Source organism: Cynocephalus volans, chromosome 13 (assembly GCF_027409185.1).
Source record: "Cynocephalus volans isolate mCynVol1 chromosome 13, mCynVol1.pri, whole genome shotgun sequence".
In the NCBI taxonomy this organism is placed as follows: Eukaryota; Metazoa; Chordata; class Mammalia; order Dermoptera; family Cynocephalidae; genus Cynocephalus; species Cynocephalus volans.
In genome coordinates this window covers 32,444,229-32,462,304 of record NC_084472.1, presented here as the reverse complement: position 1 = coordinate 32,462,304, position 18,076 = coordinate 32,444,229, and the positions used below count along the sequence as shown (strand labels likewise).

The window sequence follows — 18,076 nt, the reverse complement described above, 5'->3', positions numbered from 1 at the left end:
ATGGGATTTAAAGACTTCCAATTAGTGATCTTAATCAGTTAAGACAAATATCTGACCAACCGAAGCAGTGATTTCATTTAAAAATAGTTTTGTCATCCACTAAATAAAAAAAAGTTCCCTCAAAAGATTTTTTACCAGCCAAGCAAATGAAAAGACATGTAACAGAGCCCAGCTGTTGCTCTCATGTTTCCATGGTGAGAACCCAAAGTGAGACAGTAAAGTATTTATTGTCCCTGTAGCATGCAAAGTTTAGAAGGAGCATAAAATATCCTGAATATACTCAAGAAGGTGGACTACCAGCCAGAACCTTAATGCATAAGCCATTATACTGCTATTTTGTTTTAGAATCAAATATTAATGGATCCAACACATTATTTCTACTAAAACATGGAATAGTTTAATATAATAGAATTCAAGTCTGCAGAGTATAAAACATCAATAGAAAAAAACACAATTAGTAGCTGGGGTTGCAGATTTACTCAGGTGTAAAACAAATTAATATAGTGATAACTACAAGCTATGAGACATCTCACTACTTTTGTGTATACCTTGATTTTATGTTTAAAAAAATTTATTCTAAGCTACAGATATTATTTAATTGCTTCAAATGCTCCTCAGAAGTCTGAGAGGGCAGAAGAGAAACTAGGCTGAAGGTAGATTACAATTCTCTAAGAACTTTTAGGAACAGCAAAGATGCCAAGTGCAGTCCCAGGCCGAGATTTCAGGAAGGTGGCCTCCAGAGGCAAAAAACAGCCCTTCCTTGGGTCTAGACTGAATCTGTCCTGAGACCTTGGTGGATCCAGGGGCTCTCTTAACTCACTAGTAAAATAAAATGGAACAGTGGAATGGGAGCCTCCAGCTCTGGTGGTCAGTTATAGCTACAGAAATAAAATTGTGTAGACATTAGACACATTCTCCCACTTCCAGAAGTTGTACAATTACTAATCTGTGTTTTCTGATTGGGCTTGCTTTTAAATGCAAATAATGGCACATTACACACTAATCTACTATCTCATATTTTTTACAAATGGGAAAGGAAGAATTACAGAGAGTGCAAGACTCAATTAGAAATGAACAAGACATGACATATGTACATAGGAAGCAGATATCAAGGGTAACCACCACGAGGAGGGCAAATGTATTGCAGAGTTTTGATGTGTGGTAATATCTTTTAACTCATGACTCAGTTTGATTCTTGAACTTCTAATTGCCTTTTCACATGCTTTGGACTTGAACATGCAACAATCAACTTTTAATATACTAATCAAGTACACATAATTGACAGCTAGAGATAAGCCCCAAATCTTATATTTCAGCCAGGGTTCTTCCCAACAACCTCATTTCTATCGTACTCCCTGAAATCAGGCCCACAAATTACCCACAGTGACCACACGGACTTGTTTGGGCAGCGTCTGCCTCCTACTTCCATCTGCTGGTGGGGATGTCAATGGGGAATGAACTGTATACAAAGGAGGTAACTGGAAGAGAAAAAAGAGCAGCAAAGGACAAGAATGATCCACAAAGACTGTCACCCAAGGAACTAGACACGTGTCACAGGTCCACATGTTGTCCTGCACATTCACATGGTCCCCCGTGGGCTCATCCAGATACAGGAAGGTAGTTCTGGGAGATCTAGCAATGAGGTCAAAACTGGCCCTTTCTTTAATGCGTGCCTCACATGCTCCACGTCTCTCATAGCCACTGGCAACCTCTAGCCTGGCGGTTCACACTCTTGAGATACATTAAGATGTGAATGCTCAGGCCTTACTTTTGGAAACTGTATTCAACTCTTCTGGGGTGGGGGCTGAGCATGGGTTATTTTAGACACTCTGCAGGGTTGAGAACCACTGCCCTAGTCCAAGCTACCAATGTTTGCCAGTAGTTCTGCATCAATAGCTACCACCTGTGTCCCTGATTCCACTCTCCCTCGCCTTCAACCTGATCCCATGAAGCAAACAGGAATCTCTTCAAATGTGCGCAGCTGAGCCTCACATGCTGAATAATAACCAGACCCTGTGCTATGGTTTCTAAGGCACTGCACACCCTGCCCTCCTCCCTGGGCAACCTCATCTCATCTCTGTGCCGTCTGTCTCCCTCCACACTCTATAGCCTTGCCTCTCGAGATGCCTGGTAGGTCCCCAGGTACACCACCCCTTTTCTCCTTCTGCCATGGATCACGGCATTCCCTCTGTCTGGGAGCTCTTCTCCCGCTCTGCCCACCTTCCGGATTTGGCCAAAGTGCCTAAGGAGGTTTCTTGGACCAGCTCCATCCCACCACCCTCTTTTCTAAAGAACTTTTTAAAATTAATATTCCCTTACAGGAATTCATTCTCCCTTTGAGAAAGTATATTTCTGATAAAAGTAGAGATAACCACTGTTATAAATTTGATGGGTAAATGTCTAGATTTTTTTAAAAATTGGAACATGTATTATTCCATGATCTTTTCATACAGCAAATGATTTGACAAGTGTGTTGGTAATGCTGGTATTGTGCAATTCTTATAATGCTGGCTGCATCCATCATATGGCTATTCTATGTTTTACTTTTCTAGCCATTCCCCACTTCTTTGCTGTTATAAGTAAAGCTGTAAAGACTAACTCTGCCTATGCCCTTGTGCACTTCTGCAAGTTCCCCTCAAGTTCTATCCTTATATCCCTGCTACCCTCTACTGCACAGCCCTGTTTGCTCCTTCAAAAGCTATATATTTATCTGCACACTGTCTTATGAAAATGTAAGCGTCATAAGGGTCTCGTTCACCATTGTATCCTCAGGTCCAAGAATATAGTAGGCACAGGAAAACAGGAGTTGAAGGAATCAATAAATATAATTTTGCTCCTTAAGTCACAGGAGCTAGTATTCCTGTCTCAACAAACTAAGGTCAGTAATTATAATATCAAAGTTCATAAAATGCTAATAGTGACTAGGAAGTCTAATGAGAGGCTACCCTGAAATAACATACCCAGTATTAGGGGTTTCTCTTCTGCAAATCTGGTGGCTTGTTTGTCTACTTATAGACAAAAGCTATTATGGATGTGGACTCAAGTCCACAAACAAATACAAACACAGGTACGGGGTCCAAAGCCCTTCATGATTTTTCCCCCCGATTTCCTGATCAGAATTATTTACCCTTCTATTTGGAAGGTGATTTTGCAAAGCTTGTTATAGGGGGAAAAATATGGAAAAAGAAAAATAGCTTCTCGAGTCCAGTAAGTCAGTATTTGTTTTACCTCGGAAGGCTTGCCCGCGGGTGTGCAGCCCCGACACCCCCACCCACAGCCTGCCCTGTCTGCTCCAAGGACCTCTGGGAGACAAATGCCTGCACACGGCAGGCTCTGACTGGCCACTTCCTCGTGGGGGCTTATCTCTAGTCAATTTTTAATCTCATGTTTATAAAACCAGAGCCACATAGCTAGAAAAAAAAAAAAAAAAAAAACCTCAGAATGAAATTACTTCTTGGAGGCAATGTGATACTATAATTGAGTATTCCTGAAGTGTGATATAATTGTCTCTGGATTCCTCACTGAGTTACCATGCCTTCGGGAAGAATGCTCTATCAGGACAATCAAAGTATTTAGGCTGTAGATACCCATCCCAAAGATGCCCAGGCTTCCTCGGGATCTGCAGGGCCCTTTTTGAGGGCCAGGGTTAGGCTTCCCTGTTCTCTGCTTGGTCCTGTCTCCCCCAGGATCTCTCTGGGGAAAGAAGGCTCTCCCTGGGAGGGCTGCAATCATCACTTATTCTATTTGCTTAATAAACTCTGTGCCAGGTGCCCTTATGCTAAACAGTTTACATGGTTTACTCATTTAATCCTCATAGGAACTTCTGAGGTAGGTACTATCAGTACTGCCATTCACAGATGAGGAGCTGAGGCACAGAGAGGTTAAGAAGTTCACACAGTGTCACACAGCTAGGAAGCAGGATTGAACGAGGAAGTCAAACTCTACAGACCATGCTCCTAACCACTATACTGTACTACCTCTGCTTATGATAAATTCTTTGTGGCTGAAAAAAATACCTCTCCTCTTTAAGGACTGGAAGAAGCCATTAATCCTTCTTTCAGATACTTTCCTGAACACTAGTGGCTCTTCTGACTGTATGTGCAGTCAAGCTCTACAAGAAAGGGCTGGGAACGTTCAGAATGTGGATGGGCAGCTCTCGTCCTTTGCCCTGATCACTCTCCCTGCCCACCCCACCAAGGCCCATCTCCACCAGGAGGAGAACAGATGAACCCATGATACAGGGCACCATGAGATATATTTGGACTATGATTACAGCCCATGCTAATTTCTGACCAGTCTCTGAAACATAAAGATTACCTCACTTAGAAATAATAAATATTTTTTCAACACAAATATGATGCTTCTGTCATCACCATCAGCTAGCCGAGCACATGAAGTAAGACAGGCATGGCCTTAGGCTGGGCCTGTCCTCTTCTATTTCTAAAGCCTATTCTCAAAGGCCTCCCTTGCAAAATGATTTATCGGCATCACCTCTGCCCAGTATAGACTTCTCTTTTGCTGCCAGATTTGGCCTTTTCAACCTACGTTTTCAGGGTTTTATGTCTCTGTGTATTCAATCTTCATCAGTGAAGAGTTATCACTAGGCTCCCTCTATAATCTCATTCCTCTCTCCATGATTGGATTTGATCAACTCAGTTTAGTCCTCATTAGAAAGTCCCTGCTCCATTTCCAGAAGGATCCTGGGACTTCCATGGGATAAACAGAGAGAGGCTTACTGTCCATCTGTGCCACCCCACCCATCCCTGTATGAACTGCCAGGGAAAATCAAACTCTACAAGAAAGGGCTGGGAACGTTCAGAGTGTGGATGGGCAGGTGTGTACTATAGGGAATGTGGAGTTTGGAAAGGTCAAAGGAAAGCAAGTTTGGCACTGAAAGAAGAAAACTCCCAAAGCAAGTCAAAGATTCAACTGGAAACATGAACCTTTCCTTCTCTGAGAAGCGTGGTCACCATCACTCCCCACAGCAAACGGCTTGTCCCTTCCTGAAACCTCATATCACGTAAGTCTACCCTGGTTGGAAAACATTCACACTTGCAGATAACTGATTTAAAGCTTCATCGACTTAGAAAGTGGGTGAAGTTCTCAGTTTCAGCATTTCAAGAGATGATGGTTTTGTATTTTCTTTTCCATGGCTTTATCCATGCTTCTCTGTACATTTTCTTCGTTTTCCTGAATTATGGTATCTAATAAGCCTAGGCTTCAACCATCACCTACAAGTGTCTGAGATCCAGAAGTGCCTATCCAACAGACTATGCACATTTCTATTAGTCTGACCCACAGACACCTCAAACTTAAAACATACAAAGCTTACTGAGTGTTCTTATAGCCATCTGTGACCTTGGGTTATTGGTTGCCTGGGAACACCTCAGACGCCTTCGTCTTACTCACCATGCAATACAGTCACCATCCTACAAGCCATGTCCTCCTGCATCTCCTCACCTCCCTGCTTCCCATTCTCCCTGCCCCTGCTTCAGTCAGGCCCTCTCCAGTCCTCCCTGGACAGCTGTCCCAACCCCAGCCCAGTCTCCCCGTCTGCAGCCTGTTCTCCCCCAATGCACCCCACACTGCTCCAGGGTGCTCTTGCTCAAACACACCGATTTCAATTCTTCACTTGAAATTCATCAGCAGCTCTGCTCCATTTCAAGCACAGAATTTTGCCAGTTTTTTCAAAACCTAGAAAGTTCCCCAAATTCAATTCAGCAAAGTCCAAACCCCCAAGAAATCTGCTATCTGGTCATAGTGAATAGTCGAGAAAGCACAAATCCTGCCCCAGAAACAAGGAGCTTTTCAAAGAGACTTCTTCCTCATGCCTCAAAGCCTCTGCCTTTACTCAATGCTGTTCTCCCATTTCCAAGCTCACCCCCTCTGGACCCCCAGCTCTCTCCCCCCAGCCCACCCTTTGCTACTCAATACTCAGAAAGCCAGGAAGAGCCTCTTGGACATCCCTGAATCACTGGCTGTATTCCAATCACACCTACATCAGGAGGTCACAGCCCTTGTCAGCGCATCCCATTTATGACGAATCATTTACCATCAGATAAAACTTCCCAAGTAGCTACTTGCTGCTCATGGTACCAGTGGTTGCTAATCTGGTTGTTGTGAAATCCTCTAGCATGTTTATGCCAGTTCACAAAATATTCTTTCCAGTTCATGTCCATATTTACTTAATAAGTACCTTCTTTAATAGAATAATATCCGGGAAAGCTCCAGGGCATTCACTGATTATAACAACACTGCGTAAAGCACACATTTGTGCTGTCTATTTTAACTCTCCCATCCTTCTATTAAAGTGGTATCATCATCCTGAGTTTATACATGAAGAGACTGAGGTCAAGCCTGGGGGGCAGTGGGGGGTGTAGTTCTGAAGACCATGTCTATGCTCTCAGCCACCTCAACTGCTGCTCCTTCACTGCGCACGGCCCCACCTTCCTCTAGGAGCCAGGGCTGGGCAGGTCATCCGAATCACAGATTTTGTAGGTTAACATTACACAACACTTACTTGTCTCATAATTCTTACAAATTGACTGCTCATTGTCAAGTGCTTCCAAGAAAGAGATAGGGCTACTCTACTCTTCTGGTACAGACCCTGCAGTGAATTGAATTCTGTAACCCTGGCAATGAAGTCTCATGGGTAAGGCATGAAAGACCAGAGAGCCACAGGCTGCCCTAGAACTCAGGCACGTAAGTATAGGTAGATGAGCTCACCCATCCAGCACAGTTCCATTATTAGGCTCTCTCTTTTTCCCACTGCTTCCTGTGGCTGGGAGAGAGATGCCAATATCCTTCCCCACTCCTGCAGGAAAATAGAACTCCCCCTCCCCCAATTGGCTCCCTCCCTGGAGGCTCAGCCTCAAAGCTTGGCCCCTCATCCCACCACCCACAGGGCCACTCGGTGCACATCGGCTATGAGTTCCCAAATGGTGAGGACAGCTGGGTCCCTGCTTCTCCTCAGCCTCCAATATCTGATAGTTAACTGTGGCTTCCTTTTAATCATGAGTTTCTTTTCTCTGTACCTTCCTTCCCCTACCACCAAGGTCATGGTTAGTTATGATTAACTGGGAATGCTCATTCCAATGTTGCAGTTATTGCTCTGAACATTTTCAGAACTCCTTAGAAACTGTTTTCAGTGCCCATTTATGAGAAAAACAAGCAAATCAGCTAATTATTTCAGGAACAAAATTAAACAGTGACTATAAACAGTATAGCTCACATTACCAAGCCCCAGTAAACATTCGCTCTGAACAATTTTTTGCTTTCTCAACAAACCTAATTCATCCTCAAAAGATAAAACGTTGTCACTACTAAACACATTCTATAGATTCAAATAGTAACTCCAGGTATGTTTGGTTCTGAGTGCAGTTTTGGGACTACAACTACCTGGGTCCCGATCTGGCAGTGCCACTTACCACCTCTATGATCTGGGGCAAGTTCTTTAATCTCTCTGTGCCTCGGTTTCCTCATCTGTAAAATGGGGAGGATACTACCACCTTCCCTCATGTTATTTATAAAACATGCAAAATTGCTTAGCACAATAGCCAGCACAAAGTAAGTCCATAAGTGCTGGGCTTGGTCAGTACTGCTACTGTTACTGACCTCCCAGACAGTGAAGGAAGACTAGCAAAGCATTTTCCCATGACAGCACAGAGAGGCTGCAGTTAGAAAGAGGACATTCATTCCTGAGCAAGCATGACACCTAAAAGCCACACAGGAAAAGACTCGCAAATTGGACACTGTAACAATATATTTTATGCACACAGTGAGAGACACCATAAATTTAGTTAAAAGATGTTTGAGAGACGGGGGAGTGGAAAATGTCAAAAAGTTAACAGCTAAAATGCATAAAGGATACTTACGTTCTCTCTACTTTTGTACCTAAAAATTTCCATATTAAAAATACAGAAATGGGGTGGCCATTTAGCTCAGTTGGTTAGAGCATGGTGTTATAACACTGAGGTTAAGGATTCAGATCCCCGTACCAGTCAGCTACCAATAAATAATTAAGTAAATAAAAATACAGAGAAGCTGTACACCAATGGAAATGAACGAACCATTCAGGAGACAGATGAGTGAAGGATATAAACAGCTAATACTCAGAAATGGAAATGTCAATAGCCAATGAAGCAATTAAAGATGTACAACCTCAGCAGTAATCAAAAATGCAAATTAAAATGCTGAGGCACTATATTTCACTTTGCAGAATTACAAACATTCTGAAAAACTCATAACATCCAGTGCTGGTGTTGATGTAGGAAAATGGTCAATCATATGTGGATGGTAGGAGAGCAAACTGGAACAGCCTTTTTAGAGAGCAATGTGGCATTATCAACATTTAAAATGTATATGTTCTTTAATTAGAATTCCACTTCTAAGAAACTATCCTAAAAGTGTGCTTATGCTTACATATGTACACAAATATGTGCTTGTGTATATGCTCATTACAGCAAGTGTGGGACTAGGAAAAAATTGGAATCAAGCTGTAGCAAAATGAATGAAAGCATTACTGTATGATGCTATATCTACATAAAGGCAAAAATGTAGTTAGTACACTTGAAGTGCTTGACATAATGCCTGGGGTGTGTGTGTGTGTGTGTGTGTGTGTGTGTGTGTGCGCGTGTGTGTGCGTGTGTGTGCGTGTGCGCGTGCGCGTGCGCGTGTGGGCGTGCGCCCGGCCGGTAAGGAGATTTGAATCCTTGACCTCGGTGTTACCAGCACCATGCAGCCCTCTGGCAGATAGTTAAGTGCTCAGTATAGGTTAGCTGTTGTTGCAGCTGTTATTACTGTTATCTTCATCTTTGAACTATATGGTCCAACTCCTTTCCTTTTACACCACATAGTTGATAGCACATCTTTAAATCCTATATTTATCTGGAACTAAAGCATTGCTACTGATTCAGTGCCTACTATAAGCCAATGGCCATATATAAATTGATACGTAGCTATTATGGTGGTACTGGGCTCTGTCTGCACTCACCCTCCCATGCTTCAGCATCTCCACTCTACATCCAGCACCACAGTGATTCCAAATACCATCAAGTGCTCCTCCACTCCTTAGGAGCCAGGGCCTATTCTTGACCACCAGGTGTGGGATGAGCACCTGATGCTGGTCTCTGCACTCTGCCCTAGACCACCCTGCCAGACTCCTCCTCCTTGCAGCTCAGGTGGACTAGCTATCCCTAGGTCAGTACTCCTGGTCTGCAGCCCACCTGGGCATGGTCTCTCCTGGCTTCCTCTTCTCTAGGACCAGCTGAGGCCGGGCCACATCTTCTCTCTGCTGCTAGAGGGTCAGATATGTCTGTGGGTCCAATTCCTGTGTTTCCGACTGCAAGCTCAAGGCCAGGCCACTACCCCAATGGCCTGTTAATCCTTATCACTTTGCAATTTATTAGAATGAATACTTCTGTGCAATATATATGAGTATTAGGCATTTTTTCTTATCTTTATCCTGAGTCTAACTTACATGGAAAAATTTGCAGTTCTTGAATTTAACTTTTTTACTTCTGGACCACCAGCAGACAATCTCAGCAGCCAAGAGGAGGGTTGTCCATTGCTGTCTTTCAACACTGGTTTCTCAATTCCACTTGAACATCTCTGGGGAGACTGTCTTGAGTTCCTAGTCCCCTGAGCAGGTACAAGAAGCCTGGCTGTAGAATGCCACACCTCTGTTATATAACCATTGTTCTGTCATGTCAATTTGTTTTATTCTGGTGTCCCATTCCATTATGTCAATTTTTGGAATGTGATGGATGTGAAGCTGATTAGAATTGGATGTGTTGGACATTTTGGTTACTGAGAGAAGCATGAGATTGTCAAGGCTTTGGTTCCTAAGAGGAGTCGGCATATTCCCTGAGAAATTAAAGTGTAAAACGATGCTAAATGGAGTTCAAACAAAAACCAGAAAAGGGCTCTACTGTAATCTATGTGGTGGCCCAGAGTAACCCAGAGTTGAGGACATTCTGTCTCCTTTCTAAGAAATATTGTCTTCATGGCATTTGTTTGTAAAATACCAATGGAATCTTTTTAAACTAGAAATATCTCCTATAGACCTGTGTTTTAGCTGATTACATTCTCTGAAAAAAAGTTAATTTTGACCCATACACATGAACATTTAAGGTAGGTCCACAGAATTCCATGAGCTTCTAAGAAAGCTACCTTTTCCAATAGCCAAAACACTCCCTACCGAGGCATAATCCCAAGGAGGAAGTGAAAATTATAACCAATTACCTGCCTTCCCCTAAGGCAGGGTTTCTCAGACTCAGCACTACTGACATTTTAAAACAGATAATTCTTTGTTGGGGAAAGAGGGGCTATCCTGTTCATTACAGAACAGCATTCCTGGACTCGACCCACTAGATGCCAGTAGCATTGCCTACTCCAATAATAACAACCAAAAATGTGTCCTAATGTTGCCAGGGCAGTGGGGGGCGATGGGGGGGGGACATAAAATCACCCCTGGTTGAGAGTTATTGTTTTAAGAGGCCACTGGGACTAATTCCTGTCTGCCTTAACCTCCCCAAGAAGCCCAACCTTCCTTGGACTCATCACCAGATCCCCTTCTCCCCAGCTGGCTGTGTGTCCCCCAATCTGACATGTTTCTGCCCTTCTCCAATCCCGTCAATCTTCCACTGCACCTGGGAATGTACCATCAGTCATCAGCAAGATCCACTATAGTCTCTATCTCCTCACAGTATTCCTTTTACTACCTTGCTCTAACCCCAAACTTAAGAACACTGCTCCCTACAGCCTTCTCACATGGCATGGTGGGTTTTTCTCTCATATCCCACATACTCCTCTTTGCCAATTCCAGATCTCCCCCCCAATTCCCCTCAGGAAACCCAGCCCCTTAGAACAGCGGTTGGCAAAGCAAAGCCCGTGGGCCCAATCTGGCCCAGCACCTGTTTTCTATGGCCTGTGAGCTAAGAATGGTTTTCATATTTAATGGCTGAAAAAAATCAAAAGAATAATATTTCATGACATGTAAAATGGAAATCTCAGTGTCCATAAATAAAGTTTCACGGGAACGCAGCCACGCTCGTTCACTTACCTGTTGTTGGTGGCTGCTCGTGTGCTATGAAGGCAGAGTTCAGTGGAGTAGTTGCAACAGACCATCTGGCCCACAAGTCTTAACAAATGTACCACCTGGTCCTTGACAGAGAAGGCTTGCCGACCCCTGCCACTGAGGCACGTGGCACTAGCCTGTACCTTCCACTCCCCGACCTGCTGTCAACATTTACTACCCGCCAGGTCAGTCTTCCATATAAGTCAAAATATACACATGACTGAAAGCTGGATGGCACAACTGGTAATATTAATGACTGAATGAAAGTCAGAATTACCTCTACTGGTTGGAATTTTGTGTGGAAATCAACAGGATGAAATTAAAAGTTCACGTGTTAAGTCGCATGCAGTAATTAATATCAGAAAGTCTGATATACAGAGCAAGAAGGAGACCTGTTGTGTGTTGACAGAGGAAGAACCAGGATGAACAGGGAAACATCCGAGGGAGGCAAATTTAGATCAGAGATTTTCCTAAAAAGCAGAATAGTTCAAAGATAGAATGGGGCACCTCGGGAAAAAGAGAACGCAAGCTTGGAAGTGCACCCCGTTTCTTAGAAATCTGACAGGGAGGGCTCTTTCTTTGGTCTAGACAAACTTTTTTTGTTTTGGTTTGGTTTTTGGCAGCTGGCAAGTAGGGGGATCCGAACCCTTGACCTTGGTGTTACAAGGCAGCGCTCTAACCAGCTGAGCTAACCAGCCAGCCCTAGACAAACTTTAAGAACTATTTAGTCCTAAAATGGATTATATACTATTACAATTTAAACCAGAGACTCTGGTTTTTTTGCTAAATAGATGTCAAAAATAATTTTCTAGGTATTAAGTGAAAGCACCAAAATTTTTCTTCAATTAAATTTATAAATTTCAAGTACAAAGATAAAACTCATTATGGCACATACAGTCACGTAAAGATGCTTTTAGATGACAGATGACCAATAAACTTATTTGACAAATGCTCAGTGTGGAGTTCTATTTCTTAAGGAATCAAAGCCAAATGATCTGAGTTCAGAGACTTATTAGTTCTTGTTAGAATTAAAGCACATAGCCTAGCAGGGCTGTAGGGAGACTCAGATTTTTCTTTTTAATTTTTTGAATTTTTACATTTACCTCAACAAAAATAAACCTACATGGTATATCAATCAAGTTTACTCTCTAAAAAGTCAGAACTGAGAACCTCGTTCAATGAATATGTTTATGAGTGACTGGTTGGGAAGTGGTTTTATATGCACTGGGCACTGATAGTAAAGGGCCAAAGTCAAGGGCTTATCACACACTCAGCCCCTAGTCCTGCAATTCAGTGCAAGGCACCTACCCTGTCTGTTTTCTCACTTGTACAATGAGGATAATGATGCTTGTCCTACAGCGAATCATTATGAGAATTAAACTCAAATGATGTAAAAGGACCATCTGAGTGGAGAGTGCCATATATGTTTTAGAACATGAATTTCTTTCTAACCTCTAACATATTTCTATCTTCTTTTTGTAAGTGTTGGCATCACTTGGGTCACAGAGTTATAAAATCCAGCCTAAAATCTCTCATCCATGGTGTCTGCAGGCATGCTGCCACAAGCTGGCAGTAAGTCCAGCCAGGGTGTCCACGCAAATGAAGAGCAACCTGTGTCAGGAATGCTTGTGTGTCTTTCAAGGTCTGCAGGGGACAGAACACACAAGCTTCTTGAGTCTAAGGTGCAGTTGTGAGGTATAGATGTCAAGTACAGGTGACTAAGCTATGCAGGCAGGGATCATTTCCTATGTTGCTTCTCACCAGCCCATCCCTCCATCTCACTCCTGCCACTGCCAAACCTGTACTGTCACTTTGGGGCCACAGGGCAAAATTCTTCCAACAGGCCTCACAGATGAAATCACTTCATAATCATCAATCTGTAAGACGTTACCTATCTTTATAAACTGGAAAGTGTATTTTTCTCAAATGCCACTAAATTTACATTAAAACAGTAATTTCAGTACAATGAAAAATTAGGCCTATTTGCAAAGAATGAAATAAGAGCAGTGTCGCCAGCCTCTTGTTTCCGATCCCACGCAGCCCAGCACTTTGAAACTGACAATTGTGCCCAGAATGGTCTGAGCCTCTGTTGTCATCCTCACCAACCTACCACAAGGTGTTGTCACCTGAACCCACAACATAGGGAACTTTGAAAAACGCAACAGCAAGAAACAGACCAGGAACCAACACAACACAAGTCAGACAGAACAAGAGAACACCAAGTACTGCTGACAAGGTTCATGTCCTACCCTCAGGGTCTTTGGTGCTTTTAAATATAGATTTTTTTAGCCCATTGTGTACATTTTCCTCCACTCCCTCCATGTTAATTTCTCAATAAGTGGGGAGCAGGGCCCCTTTTTTGAGCACTAACTGAATTTCTTCAAGATCCTAGATCACAAAGTGCAATGCTCAGGTAAATGTTCTCATTCCTCCATCTGTTTAGAAGTCTTGGTCTTCCTTTCACTAAAATAGAGCTTCTTGTACACAGGTTCTCAGAAACAGAAAACCATGCAGACAGAGGCTCCTGGGGCCACATGGAAGAAAAAAGGCATCAACAGGGACAGAGGTGGCACATCCCTCTGAGACCGATGCCCTTCTCCTTCTGGGATAGCAGGCACCCAAAGGCAAGGCCTAGTTCATGATCAAGAGGTTCCATGAGTACCAGACTGCCTAGGGCACCCCTTGGTATTCTGAGTTATTTTTTTCTTTACCATGCAGCCTGGTGACTCAAATTTGGCTCGCCGGAGGATCTCCTTGATAGGGAAGAATGCTCCAGCCAATTGATCTGAGCACTGTTTCCACCCTGTGGGCAGCAGGACATGAATGTATCAGTCAGCCCCCGGGGACCTGGGCGGTGCGGACTGGTCCACAAAGCCCATTATCCCAGTGAACCAACAGTATCCACTTGGGAAGATACAACTTGGCCCTCACCCTGCAGCAGCACGGCCACCCTTCTGTTGCACCTCTGTTTTACAGAACCACTCTGGGTTTCCATATACTTTGTCAGATTTTATACTTCAAATATATATAATTTGTCACAAAACTACCAATCTTTCTATTTCTTCCTATCTACCTTTCTCATTCTTTCTCCCAGCCCAGACGTGAGGTTCATAAGAACGAAGATCATACCTTTTCCACTTCTATATCTTCATGGCTTTGAATAGTCCTGGCCTATGACAGACAGTCAATAAAAATGTTTGCTGAATGACTAAATGATAGAATTAGTATTTACTGAGATTGAGATAAAGAGATAAGATATATTAAAACTCATACAGGTTTGTTCTATTTAACTAAAAGCAACCTTGAGATACTCCTATACTGCCACAAGTAACGCAAGACTTTTACAATCTCACATTTCTAGGTGGCATATCATTTATTTCTAGGCCAAAGTTTTGTGTTTTGGATTCCTTTCCTTTTGAGAAAAAACAGCTTTCCTGAGCAGACGTTAACTGAGATATTAAATAATATTAAAAACAAAAACAGAAGAAGAGCTCATGGAGTTAGTACAACCAAGTCTGTGCACATCACTGGGCCACCTTGTATGGGAAGTTCCTTGGAATTTCAGGTGGTGGTTTAATGGTAGAGGAGAGGCAGGGACAAAGCCAGGGGGGCCTAACCAATCAGTGGGCAGGCGACAGTGGGGGGCCTCTGGGGGCTGTGGCCTCCCTCTCTCTTTCGGTGGTGTCCTCATGCCCTCACCACAGCCAGGGAAATGCTTACTTCTCACGGACATCCGGCACTTGACTGGGCTGGAGGCCAGGTGCTGACTGAGAGCTGGGACTGGTGGGAGCTGACAGGGGACTCCTGATGCTCTGTACAGAGTGCCTGCGGCTCCTCCTGCAATCGAGGCCACGGTGCTCAGCCCCGCCACTGCCACCGGAACACACGCTGGCTCTCCTGCGGTCCCGGCACCCACTGGGGGGCAGCTCCACCGTCTCGTCACCATCCTCATGCCTGAGCACCACCTGGAAAAGCAGAGCATGCCCAGAGCCAGGTCAGACTTGACACATCCTTTCATAGATCTTGGGTGTGACTTTACATTTCAGGCTCACCCTGATGGGGATTTAACACTGCCTATTCCCAAACCATGGGCCTTGGCTTCACTACAAGGTCTTCACAACCACCTGCATTTGGAAGTGAAGCAGTCTGCAGTCTAAAAGGTGCTTGCGCCACTGTGCTTTCCTCCAATCAAACAGATATGGAAAGAACAACCAATCCCAAGGGTAAGTCTGAGAAATACTCTGTTATGTAAAGAGACGGATCTAATTTACCGTGGAACCCAGTGTTTCCATCCCCCAGGCTGTCCTCTCCCCTTGCCCGCCCTCTTTCTCATCTGGTCCAGGAGGTGAGGCCCTGCTGAGCCTAGTGGTGGCTGATCATTCCTGAGCTTCCTTCCCCAAAGAAGGTGCTCAGAGGAGCATAGAAGAGATGACAGTCACAGATCCAGGTGAGGAGACACTGGCCTCACCCACAGGTCTTTCTGAGATGCCTCCTACAGCAGTGTGGACCACTTACTTTCAACTCCTGGCTGACAGCTGCTGCGGTTAGCAAGCTACCCTCAGCACCTGATCTCGGGAGGGGTGCGGCCTGTACTTACACAAGTCAGCTGCACATGCCAGTCACAAAGATATACAACAGAAACAGACTCCTGGAATAAAGATTTTGCTTAAACTTTCCTCTTAAAAGTGATGCATATTGTGCAGAAGAAGGACGGGCTTACACTTTGCAACTTGGGCTCCCACAGGGAAACTGAGCTAGCTGGCACCTACCCTTAAACCCCTGCCTTTTCCCAAGGGATATTTTGTTCCTGTGCCTAGTTGGTGCCACTGCAGAGTCCCAGCTTGTCCATCTCCTCATCTCACTGTCCTGGAACCTACTCCTCAGCTTTCTCACTGCACATTAAGATGGCCTGTCCTTTTGCATAACTCACCTTCAGTGACCCTGCTCCTTCTCCACATTCACTCTCCCTGGCCGTGGGCTGTACTCCTATCTCCAGCCTCTTTCATTTTTTGTGATTACATTCTCTAGACTGGACAGTAAAAAGAGCACAAGTTTTGGTGTTGACCAGACCTTTGTGTGCAAGCCGGCTGTGCCACTAATGAGCCAGGTGTCACCTGTTGCAAATTACTCACCTTTTCTTTAGCTTATGAAATGAGGATGACAGTATCGCACACACAGGTTTGGGATAAGAATCACTTGTGTAAAGATAGCTTGGGTAAAGCATCCAGGATAGGGCCTTCTCTGGGCTGGTACTCAATAAATAGGACTGCCCCTCTCCTACCCATGCTCTCAGATGAAGTGGCTTAGGACGCCCCTAAATTCCTCCATCACACAGAACTGGTGGGTGAGGCCACCTCAGCCCAGATGAGCCAGCTCAAACAAGTCCAGAAGTCTCTCTGACCTGGCACCTGTGGAGTCGCATCGTCCCAAGTGCAAGTTCTGTAGACTTGTGGGTGCTCTCGCTCACATTTTACAACCTAGTCCTGTCACGTGAGAGGATGAAGTCACATAAAGACCCAGTTAGCTAATCATACCACAAGGCTTTAACACTGCCTCTGTACAGAAAACCTGTCTACTGCAAACCAATTGCCTTATGTCCAAAGGTCTCACTCTAGTCTTCATCTGACCAAGGTGAGCGTGGCTGAGCCAGGGCCAGGGTGGCCACTCTCAGCTCAGTCCGCAGGGCCATGTCAGCACCTGAGACACATGGACGATTTAGCAGGAACATCTACGCTTTATCTGCACTACCCCCCATTTCCTCCAGCTCTAGCTTTTGGATAAGATGGATTTAGTGAAAACTCTTCTATCTACGTGCCAGATACATTTTATAACAAACTCTCAGATATACAAAGACAATTTAATGGTCTTTTGACTATTGTACGTTCTAGAATTTACTAGTCAAACGTAATTTTGAGAGATTTGATGCAAGAATTGATAAAAGTTCACCTAAAGCTCTGTCTTTACAAGATCTCATTGTAAATTCTGTTTCCTAGGAGTCCTCTTCTTCCCCATACTGTAAGAACTAAAGAAATTATGTATTTGGTTAATCACATTTGTCATTTCAACTTTAAAACTTTAAATGGCATTTTGTGGGGGAAGTTTGAGAATGATCACAGACCTACCAAAAGGACAGCATTTAAAAATATTTCTAGCCAATTAATTTTTTTCTTCATTTCTGATATAAAAATTCTACACCATTTGAACTTATTTTGACCTGACGTGTTGATTCTGCTTCTTATTAAGCACACATTTGGATGATAAGATTAGGGGCTAAAGTAGAGTTCAGATATTTCTAATTCCTTGTCTAACCTCAGAGATTCAAGGTTCAAATAATGTTCCACTCAGTTCCTTTGAGAGAGGCATACAGAGTGTGCGTGAAGTGAAATCCACTTTAACTGCCCTTTGTCAAGGAATACGGAGACAACCAGAAAATTTGAAAGAAAAGTCTGGAAAAATGATCAAGGCAACATCGTAGAATGGAATTCAACTAGGGCATTCTAAAGTTCAAATCCTTGACAAAATACCTCTCTCCTTAAAATAAGAAGAATGCATGGAAAGAGTGAATGGACCACAGAATCCCAGCAAATCCAAACAGCCTCAGGTTTGGAGGTCAGAGACAACATGAAATTTGGGGCTGGTGTTCAGTCATGTTTCACTTTCACAATGAGAATTCTAGAGTCACCAGCGCAGTGTCTGGTGGTGAGAGGAAGAGAGACTTCACTTGTACATACAGGGCTATGGTGGCATTTCCAAATTCTTCAGAATCGAGGGAGCATTACAGCTTAGAGTCAAGAACACTATGAGCTAGAAAACTCCCGGAGAAAACAGTTCTTAACACGAGGCTTATTCAGAATCTGTGGCCAGTGTCATGCCTAATTAACTACACTGCAATCAGTCTCGTCCACAGGAACACAAAGTGAGATCAAGCCTGTCCTGACAGAGCTAGTCTAATCTAATATCTCCCAAATGATGGAGTGACTCCTTTGCTGGACCCTCATC

General features: G+C 43.8%; 1 protein-coding gene across 2 annotated transcripts in view; it reads right to left on the bottom strand.

The window, feature by feature from the left end:
* FHOD3 (formin homology 2 domain containing 3) overlaps positions 1-18,076 on the bottom strand; it is a 478,616-nt gene that overhangs the window by 135,831 nt on the left and 324,709 nt on the right. For both annotated transcript variants that reach the window (XM_063076795.1, XM_063076796.1), the window contains one exon: positions 14,798-15,042. In XM_063076795.1, the coding sequence (XP_062932865.1) occupies positions 14,798-15,042 (245 nt within the window). The remainder of the gene's footprint in view (positions 1-14,797; positions 15,043-18,076) is intronic.